General features: G+C 39.2%; 1 protein-coding gene across 1 annotated transcript; it reads right to left on the bottom strand.

The window, feature by feature from the left end:
* Window positions 1–1,318: 1,318 nt before the first annotated feature.
* LOC310941730 (thioredoxin-related transmembrane protein 1-like) lies at window positions 1,319–7,767 on the bottom strand (the record flags this gene model as incomplete). The annotated part of the gene is made up of 8 exons (XM_083906942.1): window positions 1,319–3,827; window positions 3,925–3,991; window positions 4,703–4,804; window positions 5,503–5,548; window positions 6,072–6,200; window positions 6,468–6,513; window positions 7,164–7,279; window positions 7,589–7,767. 8 exons carry the CDS (start codon window positions 7,765–7,767, stop codon window positions 3,589–3,591), a joined length of 924 nt encoding a protein of 307 aa, XP_083763068.1. The 3' UTR covers window positions 1,319–3,588.
* Window positions 7,768–13,590: the final 5,823 nt, after the last annotated feature.

Below are 13,590 nucleotides of genomic sequence, written 5' to 3'. Positions count from 1 at the left end.
AGCAGCAGCATCAGTGGAGTGAGCAGAGAGACAGCTTTTTTATGAAGCATCTGCTCAGAGTTTTCCAGGTGCACAACACACTGTGACCTCCCAGCAACACAGCATGTGGCTGAAGCAGAGGAAATCCCTTATTCTTCTAATAATAATAATAGTAATTCCTCTAAGTCTATGGTTCTCAAATTGTGGTACGTGTACCACCAGTGGTACACCAGCATCTACACACTGGTAGATAGTGTTGTGTCGGTCATGAATGATTCGTTCGAAAGTACGAATCGTTTGAGTGAACGAACTGACTTCCACTTTTTTGTTTCTGTTGTGTTTGTGACGTTGCATTTCATGCATGGCTGATGCAAGCGTGCACAAATCACTTTTTTTTTTTTTTTATCAAGGTTCACAAATCACAGGAATAACCTATATAACCAATATAGTGAGACCAGACTCTTGCGAGCTTTAAAAGTCGGTGCAGATGTGATGTCATCGCTCCTCTCCTCCTCAGAGAGATTAACCCCCGTGCAGAAATAAACGCACCACAGAAAGCTTGCTCAACATGCCATGACAACGCTGATTAGAGATCTACAGCAGAGTCTGCCTCTGCTTTTATACCAGGAGGAACAGCCACTCAGGAGGGTGGAGGGATATAAAACGCTGCATAGGAAACGAGAAGAAGCCACTGGGGGGGGGGACACTTACAGTTGTGGCTTTTTTTTTGCATTTGCGACATCACTGAAAAGTATTCAACCTGTAAGAGTTGTCAGGTCCTGACGTGGAGGAAAAGCAACACGTGATGGGCGAAAAGGCAGCAGCTTCAGTCTGCTGTTTGCAGAATTAGGAAGCTGAGCGTTAACCAAAAAGGAAAAACAATGCAACAATGACATCTGCTGGTGATAATTCAAATATATTTGAAAATATCACATAACATTTATTCATGATAAATCAAATCTGTGAGGTAAATGTTTCCATTGTCTGTCTGCAGCCCCGTGATGTGATACAGATGTGAGCCGTGCCCAAACACCATATACAGTATATATATATATATATATATATATATATACTGTATGGTTTCACACAACTCTTCCAAATATTTTATTTTATTATGCACTTTTCCTGGAGCTCAGACTGATCCATTCCAGCTGTGAGCATGTTTTTTTTATCATTATCATCAACATGAACAATGGAGGTTCATATCTGTGTCAGTCAGTACAAAAGAGAGGGAAAAGTGAGTCTGGGAATCAGAATTAATCCTTTATTCAAAGAAATGTTAAAACGATGAGGAGCACAGCTGAATGTCAATGCTACAAGCTGTAAATGTGGTCAGGTAAATCATGAAAAACAACCTCTATTTACCTCCAAGAAAGAGAGTAAATTGACTTTTTTCATAATAGAAAAGCATTAAAATCTAAATAATAGTGGATTTGTAATCATTTGTCATACACACATGAATCACTCCTCGATGCTTTACAAAGTTGAGATGTTACAGGCTGTGCTCATGAGCGAGGACATTTTCATTCAATGTAAACTCGATTAAATGAACTTAAATTCATGTTAAGATGAGAAGTCCACTTTGAACAGACAGCCGTTTTGTGTGTGTGTGTGTGTGTGTTTCATTGTCCTTGCACTGTTCCACACACCTGAGCAGTGTTTTGGACCCATTCATCTCTTTCATTAGATCACAGCATGCACATACCGCACTGCAAAAAAAAAGGAAAAACGTGCGCACACGTCAACAACACCCATCTGAGTTCACCACCTAAAATCACCCTTTAATTATTAGAAAATGACAAAAAAAAGGAAATAAAATAAATGCTGGATTTACCAGATTTTTGATCAACAGAACCGTGGCCTTTGTCGTTGCCTGTGGGTGCATTTGTCACCTTTTACATACGGTTCAGATTTAAACAAACTGTCAGTGCAGCTCTGTGAAGAGCAGTGAACAATCCATCGTTGTCCTGACACTTTTTCTACCTTTTTGTCCCAAAAATGAACACATTTGAAGCAGGTTTTGTTCTCGTTTGGCCAACTGAGCCGACCACACAAATCTGTATTATTATTATTGTTATGTATATCTTACACTACGACCTACACTATTATATTATTAATAGCTACTTTAGAAAAGTGACATTATTGTTTGTGTTAAGAGAGCGCGGGGGGGAAATCTCATCGAATTAACTTCCTGCAGCTGTGATAAAGGTCCAATATGCAATACTTGACAGACGCCCTTTTAAACGTACACATATAAAATCACGTTTAAGAATATCTGAAGAAGCTCTGACAAATATTAACCTTTTATCAGCCAATATGAAGCCTTCCCCCCCCCCCAAACAAGCAGTTTTCTTTGGAAGTGAATTCAAAGTCATCTTTACCTGTGATACACACACACATCTATATATGTTCTGCTTTAACACCATATATTTCCACAGCGTGGGATGATATTATCTTAATTTCGGGTCTTCCTGAAGTCAGAGCTTTCAGAAATCTTAACGTCTCGTCTCCTGAACACACGTTAAAAAATAACACATCATCACTCCCCGTTTCAATCATTAGCACTGTGTTCAGACAGACAATGTATCTCAATACATTACGAGGGAAACTACTACTTTGAGTATTTAATAATGCAGACCGAGGCTTTGACTTGGAAGCATTCAATTATGGTGGCTTTTTAAGGTCGAGTTTGTGAAGCTTAAATCATAAGCCTTCTTAATGTACTTGAGGCAAGGGTCTTACTTTATGGAGGCAGCCATCTTGCTCTACCATTGGACAACCTCTAATAAATAGATTAAATAAACCAGCCATAGTCAGACTGTTTGTTATAATCTGCATTCTCACACACGGAACCTTTAAAACGACACAATTGTGTTGATCATGCTGCTGTATTTCTGTATTTGCTGTAACATTAATCCTCGGTGTTCAGAAAATCATCACGTTTTCAGTTATACATTTACAACACAGTGGAGGTTTTAATTATTATTATTATTTTTTTGAATCACTCTCTCATACTTGATAATTATCGTGGAACAGTGTGTCAAAGATTGTGAATTCACGGTTTGTAAAACACATTATGAAACATAAAATACTTGCACGTACACGTTCAGCAGAGGAGTAAAACTCAACAATGAGCCTAAAACACAAAGGCTGGGATAATAATTCATAGAGAAAAAAAACACATAATACATAAATCTTTAAAAAGGAAGAAAAGAAAAAAAAAGATGCATAGCGTAAACAACCCGGCAAAATCCAGCTGCACTGCACTTCATCACTAAACCTCAGGCCGGCCGTTTTTGTTCCCACACGTGAAAACAGGTGTCAGGAGTGTTGGAGGTTTTTTTTTTCCAGCCTGCTGCTCAGGCAGCGGTGAGTCTAAAGCGCTCCCGTTCAAAAACAAGGGAAGGAGAAGAAAAGAAACAGGGTTTTTCTGGAGGCCCACAGTAAAAGGAGGAAGGAGGAAGGAGGAAGGAGTGGTGACAAAGGGAAGTTGAGGGCTCCCTGCTGTAAACACTGTTGCTCAGGACCAAAGCTCCTCCAGCTCTGCTGTCTCCACGGAATTCTTCTCAAAATAGGAGTACAGGTCATGTGAAGCGGCGTGCCGACGCTCTAGGTGTCCTCCTCCTCTTCCTCCTGCTCCTCGCGGGTGCGCACCACCCTCTTCCTCAGAGCTTCGTCTGGGAACCCTGACCCCTCAGGGCGACCCTCGGGGGACCCTCGCCTCCTTCTCCTCCAGCCCTGGTCCCCGTCCTCGTCGTCCTCCTCATCGTCCTCCTCTTCCTCGCCGTCAGCCTCGTGCGCGTCCTCTTGTTGATGGATTAACCTCGCCTGTTCCATTGTTTGTTTCTCTGCGGGGGTCACATTCAGGAAATTAAACAGACCATAATCACTTCATCAGGCTAAAAAAAAAAAAAAAAAATCACAAGCAGTAATCGGGACACTCACTCTGGTAGTAATCAGGAGAGGAAAAGCGTCTTGAGGGGAAGACGAAATCTGCGATGAACACCAGCAACTGCAAAGGACAACAGCAAACATTAACACATTGTTCATGCTGGTGTTCAACAAATGAAACCTCAAATGTTCACAGAACATACACTACTGTTCAGAAGTTTGGGGTCACTTAGGAATGTCCTTATTTTTGAAGGAAAAGCCCTTTTTTCCAATGAATATAACATTAAATGAATCAGAAATACACTCTATACATGGTTAATGTGGTAAACGACTATTCTAGCTGCAAACGTTGGGTTTTTAATGGAATATGTACATGGTACAGGTGTATAGAGGCCCATTTCCAGTGTTCTAATGGTACATTGTGTTTGCTAATCGCGTTAGAAGGCTATTGGATGATTAGAAAACCCTTGAAAACCCTTGTGCAATGTTAGCACAGCTGAAAACTGTTTTGCTGGTTCTTTAATGAAAGCAAAGTTTGAAGGGCAAAATGATTATTTGGAATAAAAATCATTATTTCTAATGTTGTCAATGTTTTGACTATATTTTCTATTCATTTTGCAACTCTTTTGATGAATAAAGTGTGACTTTTAATGGAAAACACAAAAAAAATGTGTAGGTGACCCCAAACTTTTCAACGGTAGTGTATACATTTCTACTGGTTGATTATTCTTGTCTTTTTGACTTTTGTACATCTTATTTTATACTTTGCACTCCAATTATAAAGTCTAAACTAAATCTCAATCCTGATAATACAAGCAGAATCCTTTCTCACCAGTCCAAGCACGAGGCCAGAGAACAGAGTGGCCAGGCCAAAGATCACATACGACCCCCAGACAGGAATGCCCAGATGCTCGGTCATGTAATTGTGACAGCGCTGGACACAGAAATAAAAACACAGGTTGTAAAAAGGTCAGTTCAGACAAACAAAAGGATGCCGTGACTAATCAATTATGAAATAATTACAATTTTAATCATAATAATTAAAACAAGCACTGTTGAACATTCCTGGGCTTTCAAGAGAATTGACGGATTCATTAATATTAATTAATTAATTAAATATAAGAATTAATATTGATACTAACTATAATGACTGACTGCATTTACCTGCAATTATCAACATTTCACAACAGCACTGAGTCACATTTAGTATTTAATAATATATCACTCTGATTCAGTACAAGAACATTATTAAAGTATGTGTTATTCCAATAGTTATGAACAAATGCCCTTAATGTCTGTTAAAATGTGGTATTGAATTCTACTCTTTAAGGTTACTTTATTAAAAAAACATGTAAAGACCAGTGTGGTATGATTATATCATCATTTGTGCACCCTCCCTCTAAATATATCTCTTTATCATGGTTACATGTGTATCCTGTATAACTCTTATTAGAGTTTTTCTCTGACATCCACTGCACTTTGCATTTAAAGCACATTTTATTTGCACAGTTGACAGCACTTTCTTCCATGAAATGACTGCAGGGAAGTAGTATGAATAAATAAATAACTATACAGAGTGTAATAACCTGTATACTGACAGTCAATGCTCCACAGAGATACATTTTAACTTACCCGGATAAACATGGAGAGCTTGAACAAAGCAGACATTGAATTCATCCTGTCAAAACAAGAGAAAATGACATGTAATGAGAGCAGATTTGTCAAGTGGTGACATCAATAGACAAAAGTCTGTGACTAGAAAAAGGCAGTTGAGGTGTAGAATGACGCTATAAATAGATCCGACAAGGGCAGGCAGGTTATTTTCTGTTAGTTCAAGGTAAAGCTGTACAACACTGGTGTTGTATTACTGAACAGAGTATAAAAGAATATTCTACTGTTTTAACTGCAGATTAGAAAAGTAAAAAGTACTGTTAAACAGTGTGAATTTGGCCTGTGAAAAGTGTGTTTCAATTACAATTATGACCCCAAACAATTATAAGAAAACGGGGGACATTTATTCAGCAAACAACGTCAAAATAGAACACAGACCTTCAGTGGAATCACGCAGCGAGAGCTAAGATATATATACAATAAGTCACAGTTCTTTTAAGGTAAAGGTTCATTCAAAATGTTCAAAGCCAAATTGACCCAAAATAATCCTGATTATGATAGTTTTCAATACAGCCATATTGTGAACTCACAAAATTGACGATGGCCCGAACCAAGATGAAATTGGCTCCACAGCGGTCCATTTCTGCTCATCGACGAAGCTGAGGAAGTCGTCTTTCGTGCGAGCTCCCTGGTACTTCCGGAAGACGCCATCCTTACAGCTAGAACACACACAGACACACATACAGATACCGATTTTCACTGCAAAGATCGAGAAAGATAGTTTTACGCTAAATAGATACTGAGTTGTGGGAAAAGTAATTTAAAAAAGCAGTTAAACCAGTTATCAAAAATAATTACAGAATAATTAACTCTTAAGACTGACGATGAACGAGTGTTTAGAGTGCAGATTCTAAAAAACTAAACTTTCACAAAAGAGTCACATCACAGAGGAAGTAATACAGACCACAACATAACCAAGAACTCACTGATAAATAGTAGGAAGGGAAGTGATGATGAATCGTCCACTCAGACCTAAACAGAGAGAGGAGAAGAGCGCGGTTCAGTGAGCAGGAAGGAACAATTCTGACTCATTATTACTGACAACATCAAGACTGAAACTCTGAGGCAGAAATAACATTCAGACACAAACTCTCTTCTCTTGGAGTTAATGTTCTGAGAGAGTTTTTTCATAATACTAATTTTTACCAGTATAATGCACACGTACTATCGACTAAATACAAACCATTTACCATTAGAGTGGGTGATGTAAACTCACAATAATACGCATTTTACGCAAAGATCATAATACACCTTAGGATTTGGCTGCACGTTCACAGCTTGATCCCCTGAAGCTCTGGTTTATTATACAGAGGTTTCACACTAAATGTAACTGTTGGTAAAAGTGGTTCATGTAGTGGTTAGCACCCTGGTCTTTAGAGTTTGCATGTTCTCCACATGCAGATTTGGGGATGAGGCAACATGGACACTCTAAATTGACTGTAGGTGTAGTGTTAGAGTAGAAGGTTGTTTGTCTGTATGTGGTCCTGTGATGGCGACATGCCCAGTGTGTACCCCGCCTTTCACCCTTTGTCAGTTGGGATTGACAACAGTGCCAACCGCGACCCTCAGGTGGAGGATTAAGAGGTATGGATGAATGGATGGTAAAGGTTATTCAGACCGACCTGGTTGTTCTGTCACGTCCACCTTGGCTATGCTGACCCCCATGTCCTCCCCCCAGTCTGCAAACTCCTTCCATACCGTCTGCAGCTGCTGACATGCCGGACACCAGGGAGCATAGCTGGTGGAAGGGGCGAGGAGAAGAGGGAGGGAGGGTACGAACACATTAAAACGAGAGCCGACATGTTGTTGACATTTGGCTAGCTGCTGACTAGCTGTCAGCGCTAGTTATTAGCTTGTACTGACCATAAAGCACGACAGTTACTACCACAACACTCATTTTAACAACTTGTCCGGAGTAAACGTGGGCAAATATTAAAACAGTTAAGCAGAAATTCTAACGCAGAAGACACAGGTATTGTGCACACATTTACACAAGCGTTAACGACGATCTAGATACCCGGTTAGCCGTTAGCAGCGTCACACTCACAATTCAATCATCCATTCTCCGGTGAGGATTTCTTCCCAGTTGCCGTCGGTGACTTCTCTAAGGCTGTCCGGTTTGGTCCAAACTGGCACCGTCGTTAACTGTATCACAAGGAACAAATAGCAAACGAACGAGTGCTGTTTACTCCGTGACATCGCTGTGTCCGTGCGGCTACTCGCCATGACTGACTGAGCTCAGCTGCACTTCCGCTGTGCGCCTGAACGTACGAGTCACGTGGTTTGAAACCACCGGAACCAGGAAGTTATATTTAGTAAACGTACATATAAAACAAACCAAACAAGTAAGTTGCGTAAAGTTTTAAAATTACAAAGGTACTAATATATCGTCAGTGCCTTTAATGATGACGGAGCTCTCCATGGCAACTCGGCACTATATTTGTGTTGTAATGTAGACGTAAGTCCAGCAGGTGGCGCTGTTGTCCACAAATTAGAGCACATTGACTTGAAATGTATGTATTTACTTGTATTTACCAGGAAGTCCCAGTGAGATTAGAAACCTCCTTTACTATTTTACAAGGGAGACCTGGTGTAAATGATCATATGGTATGATAAGCAACATTTTATTGTGTAATTTATAGAAACATATCAGCCTATGTACAGGGGGTCATTCCTGGTTTACTGTGGTGTTAAAAGGTTTTTTTTCTTCATCTTGCCTATGATTTTCTGCTGTCTTTGCCCAAACGTAAGTGTAAACTTATTACCGGTGTCCTCATGCAAACGATTTAACCTCAAATACAAGTTTAACTTCAAATGTTATTTGTGCAGTGTATGTTTTCGGTGCACTGAAATGAGTGCGACTGAGTGCAAGAACACAACTTGATCAAATTATCTTACAGCTGGAGAACATTTCAGATCAAAGACGATTTCAGAGGGAAACACTGTCATCACCGAATTCCACAAAAGATAATCCCCACTCATCAGTTTCTGTGACATTGAATAATGGCTCTCATCTTTTACATATAAAACACAAATTAGATAACTATTTGTGTGCCGGTACAGCAGAGCATCCATCACATGGACACAGAGACCACAGGTTATTTATCACATCATACGGTTAAACCAGTTCCCCTCGAGGCTCCGGTGACATCAGAAATGATCCAGGTGAATGTGGTCAGGTGCTCTTCCTCTTTGTAGAGAAAGGAAATAAGTAAACACTAATCATTTCCATCATTGTGCTCGAGGTCAACATGATACGGGCCTGGTTATTAGATCTGAGCCCAGCAGGAGCCTGAGGCCATACTAAACAAAAGGTTGGACTATTTTGTTTAGTCTGTCTCAGACAATTTAAATAAAACACATTTTTTTTGGCAGATCTGTACTTCTTACTAATGAACATTTGCTATCTAAAATAAAAAGAAATAAAAACGTCTGCGATATTCCATTCTATTCTCGAGTGACATACTTAGTCAGTCCACCACATCTGGAGTGAGCTATCTGAGACAAATTAGCATGTCATTCTGTCCACGTTTTTTCATTAAATGGATCTTAACAAGAGCACTGGACCAGTCCTCGTGGTCATGGTGCATGTAAAGTGGAGCGGTTTACAAGAAATGATGTCTTTACTGAAACACAGAAGGGAAAGAAAAGCAGGTGAGGGTCAGGATATGAAACACACAGGGAAAATGAAACAGAGCAGAAGCACAACGGCCACACTGTGTGTGTCTGTCTGTGCACTTTTAGGACCTTACAGTACATGTTATATCAGAAAATGACCTTTGATACTTAAGTACAGTAAATGTTAAATGTTAAATACTTCAAGACTTTTACATAAGACACATTAAGACAAAAAGTGACTTTGACTTCTACCAGAGTCATTTTCTGGTAAGATACTTGTACTTTTATTCAAGTATACATTTAAGGTACTTTATACAAGAAGACGTTGCTTAGGTTATGGGTTATACTGTAGTCAGACACTTAATTATGTCTGTGAGAGTCCTCAACATGCTGTGCAAGAATGTGTGTGTGTGTGTTCTTGTACTTGTGCCATACTGAGGACCAGTGAGGGTTTTTAACCAACAAAGTGAGGTCATTTTTACGAAGTGAGGACATTTTGGCTGGTCCTCACTTTGTTTTCATTGAAATCACTATACTCTGTTTTTAACAGGTTTACGCTGTTTTTAACAGCGTAAACCCATTTTCCAGCTCTGGTGTTTCACACACTTTTTGCTCCGGGGCTCCACCTGCAGACATGTTATGGTACTGCACCCAGTAGTTCTTTATAGATGTCATTCATGTGTAATTGTGTTGATTTATAAAGTGGAAATGCTGGTCCTAAAATTTGTCAGCAACCCAGTCCTGAGTATGCAGCAAGTACAAGAATGTGTGTGTGTGTGTGTGATGAAGAAGATTTTCACACTGTGTGTGTGTTCATTATAAAACTGGCAGGCCCTGATTTTTATGGCTTCACACATGTGATACAGTTGTAAAATCTCCACTCTCAGACTATTACTGTGCAGTCATGTTGTGTTCCCGCCTCCATCAGTATTGTCTGTTTTATTGGAAGTAACATGAGAAATGTCCTGTCGTAAAAAAAAGAAAAAAAAATTACCAGGAGGGCCAGACGCGCTGTGGTAATCTTCCTGAGTGAGATTTATTTTTTTTAAAGGGTCCACAAATCATCTTTTACAAGACTGGATGATTCTGCTGCTCGGCAACACTAAATTATGTCTCATACTTAAAGACACTTGGTAAAGACGCTTTAAGGTCCTAATTATCTGAAGTAATTTTGTACAGATTACATTCCTCATCTACAGATGACAAATATGTCAGTGAACTTGCACTGTAAAAAGAAAAATGGTTGATAAAACTTGTAAAAAGAAAATGACACCTAAATAAATGAAGTTTAAGCAAATGGTGCATATTACTTATTATGATTAGTTATTTTTTAAGTTTATCAACCATTTTCTTTTCCACTGTATTGACATGTGCATGTTTTACAGTAACTAACACAGTAAACTTTATATCTATTGTTATTATTTCTGTTATTTTACTGTGTCATGTGATCACAATTGTAAATTGTACCCATTGTGACAATCAACCTATTTTTAAAAAGAAATTTAGGATTCACTGACTTAAGTTGACCGATATACTTCTGTGAACAGAACAAGTAAACAATATATATGAGTTATAGTTATATATATGTGTTTCCTGGATTGTTTTAAGTTATATTAACTTTTTTATAGTGCTGGGCCCATTAACGGCGTTTGACCGGAAAAAGACCTGCGTGACGTCATGTTTACGTGACTCCCGATTGTTAAAACGAGTCTCTAAAGTAACGCTAAACTTTGAAAACAGAGGCACACATACGCATTTACACAGGTACGCTGGTGATTTGTGGCAATGCTCTTTTCGGTTAACAAACAGACCGCTCCAGTTCCACTGTAGGCGCGCTAACGGTGCTAAATGAGCTAATGCAGCTAACGGAGCTAACTGGTAAACGGTGCCTCTTCTTTCCTCCTGGTTCTTTTCATCTGGCTGCTGCTTTTATGTATAATTAGGAAATCATTTTTTTTCTGGGAGTTTGAATTCAGACCTACAAGTTCAAACCCATTCACCAGGGAGTTGGAAGGGATGCCTCTGTCAGCCATTTTTACCTTTCACCGCAACCTGTCTAGGCAGATGTCTGCACAACTTTGAGTCTGGATTTATCAGAGATTTCCTCCTGTTAAAGGGAAGTTATTTCTCTCCACTGATGCATATTTGTTCATTGTGTGAGTTGTTATGTTTCTCTGCTCTCCATAACATTGTAAAGGTTTTTGCCAACAGAGCCTTGAGATAATGTGTTGTGATTTGACGCTATACAAATTTAAATGAACTCTTATCAAATTGTGAATGCATTTATTTGACTGACTTAAGGACTCATGGCCACCCAGGGATTAACTGTACATGTAAGCATGAGTAATGAAAGCCACATATTGCGTCTACACTCGTTTTCTAGCCCTTAATTGAGACGCTAATGGTTCTACTTTTTACAGCTTCATGACTGAAGGGCGTCTGATTCTTGTTGTCACAGCAGGTCTTCGTTGGAGGAAATTACTCCGGCTTCTCTCGCTCCTCCTGCTTTACAAGGGAAAAGAAAAACAAGAAAGAAAAAAAAAACTGGCAACACTTCACTTTAAGTGCAAGTCACCGTAAGTGGTTTATAAATGTGCTCACTGCCTCCATTATCATCACGTCAGGAAATTAGCCATTAGGCCTCAACGTCATGAATCAATCATGTGCTTCTTGGAGCCAGAAATAATGTGTATTTGCCGCCTGCTGCTCCTTCACTGAGTGCATCTACATTGTGTTTTCACTCTGTCTGGTTACTGTTTCAAAAGCAGAACCAGAGCATTTTATCAGGTCATTTTTATCAAACTATTATATGAGTAATGTTCCTGGTTTCATGCAAATATCTCGATGTGTCACCACGGCAACTAAGTATGCAGTAAACTTCCTGTGCAAAGCTTGACTGAGAGAGAGGTATTTGCATCCCGAAATGAAAATGAGAATTTTCAGAGGAGGAATGTAAACACTCTCTCCAAACCACGTCAAAACAGGACATATTCAGACACAGGATAGTTTGTAGTAAACTATTCTTTTCTATCAACAGGCATCTATTTGAAAAAGTTTTATGTCCACAACAACTCTGAATGGATCCTCTACGTTTTCTGTTGTTTTACTCATGCATTTGTTTGTCAAATATATCACATTTGTCATTTTTACTCCGACTGTTTCCACTTTGAAATAGAAGTTATCCGTATATTTGATATGAGCTACAGTTAATCTACATTTTGGTCCCAGCAACCTACTGAGTGTCTACTTGAATGTTTTTGAAACAATTCAAAATACTCAAAGTATTAGTAAGTTAAAAAAAAAATCATACTGCTTGAGACTGGTTTTAGTTTTAGTCACTATATTCTTATTTATGCAACTATACACTTGTATGTCCTTGCTAGTGCCTCAATGAGGAGCAGATGTGGGACATGTTATATGCATTAACTAGGTGATAAGTAAGTCGCATACTAGCCCTTTATTAGTAATCATTAAGCACATATTAACACCTCATTCTACATAACTTTATTCTACCTCTCCATCACAACATGATTAAGAATTTTCTTACATAAGGTGTTAATACGTGCTTAATATTTACTAAAAAAAAGGGCTAGTATGCAACTTATATGCATGTTAGTAAGAACCTAGTTAATGGTGAATATGTGTTCCCTAATCTAAAGTGTTACCATCACATTTTTGTCTGAATTAAAAGATCATTGAAAATTAAGAAAACATAAAGCATTCAATGATAAAACCATAAAAGACTGTAAGTGTGTAGGGTGAAAACCAGTGTGAAGAACAACAAAACACGTTTTTGTTTTGCATTTCACAATCGGCTTCACGGAGGAGCTGAAAAAATGTCTTCATCGCTGTCCTCTGTGTCTGCGACAGTGAGCATCTTTGTTGCAGAGAATCATAGCGACAGCCAGGCAGAAGACCACAGTGGCTGTGTGTTGGGGCCCCTGTTTGTGTCTGTTGCCGCGGCAACAGTCAAGGCTGTGATGACGGTGGAAGGCAACGGCTGCTGCGTGATTCTTGGACAATGTGGGCGGCCTGGGCGGAGCTTACGTTTGGCATCTTGAGCTGAGAAAGTAGCATAGAGGAAGCATCTGGTCTGATCTGTAAAGACTCACGACCATGGCCTCAGCTGCTCCAGCTGCTACCCACAGTGCACCAGCATGTGCCGGGTTTAGCTTTTTAAATCCTCTGAGCCTGAGCCATTTGTTAGAGTATATTCATTAATGATGCTGCAAGACTGTTGTTATGACAGCATCCATGGAATGAAACATCAGTTTATTTCACTTTGACTGTGCAGTTGTGCCATAATCTAACGTCAAAGTGAATGAAGTGAATTGTGATGTTGAAAAAAGTATTATGTCCTCAATAATGAGTTTCTCTGTCTCACTGCTCACTGCAGTCAGGACAAAATATAAAGACAAATCACACGACACA

Source organism: Microchirus variegatus (assembly GCF_963457635.1).
Source record: "Microchirus variegatus genome assembly, chromosome: 2".
Classification (NCBI taxonomy): domain Eukaryota; kingdom Metazoa; phylum Chordata; class Actinopteri; order Pleuronectiformes; family Soleidae; genus Microchirus; species Microchirus variegatus.
The sequence above is the reverse complement of the archived record's forward strand: the minus strand, read 5'-3'. Positions and strand labels throughout refer to the sequence as shown.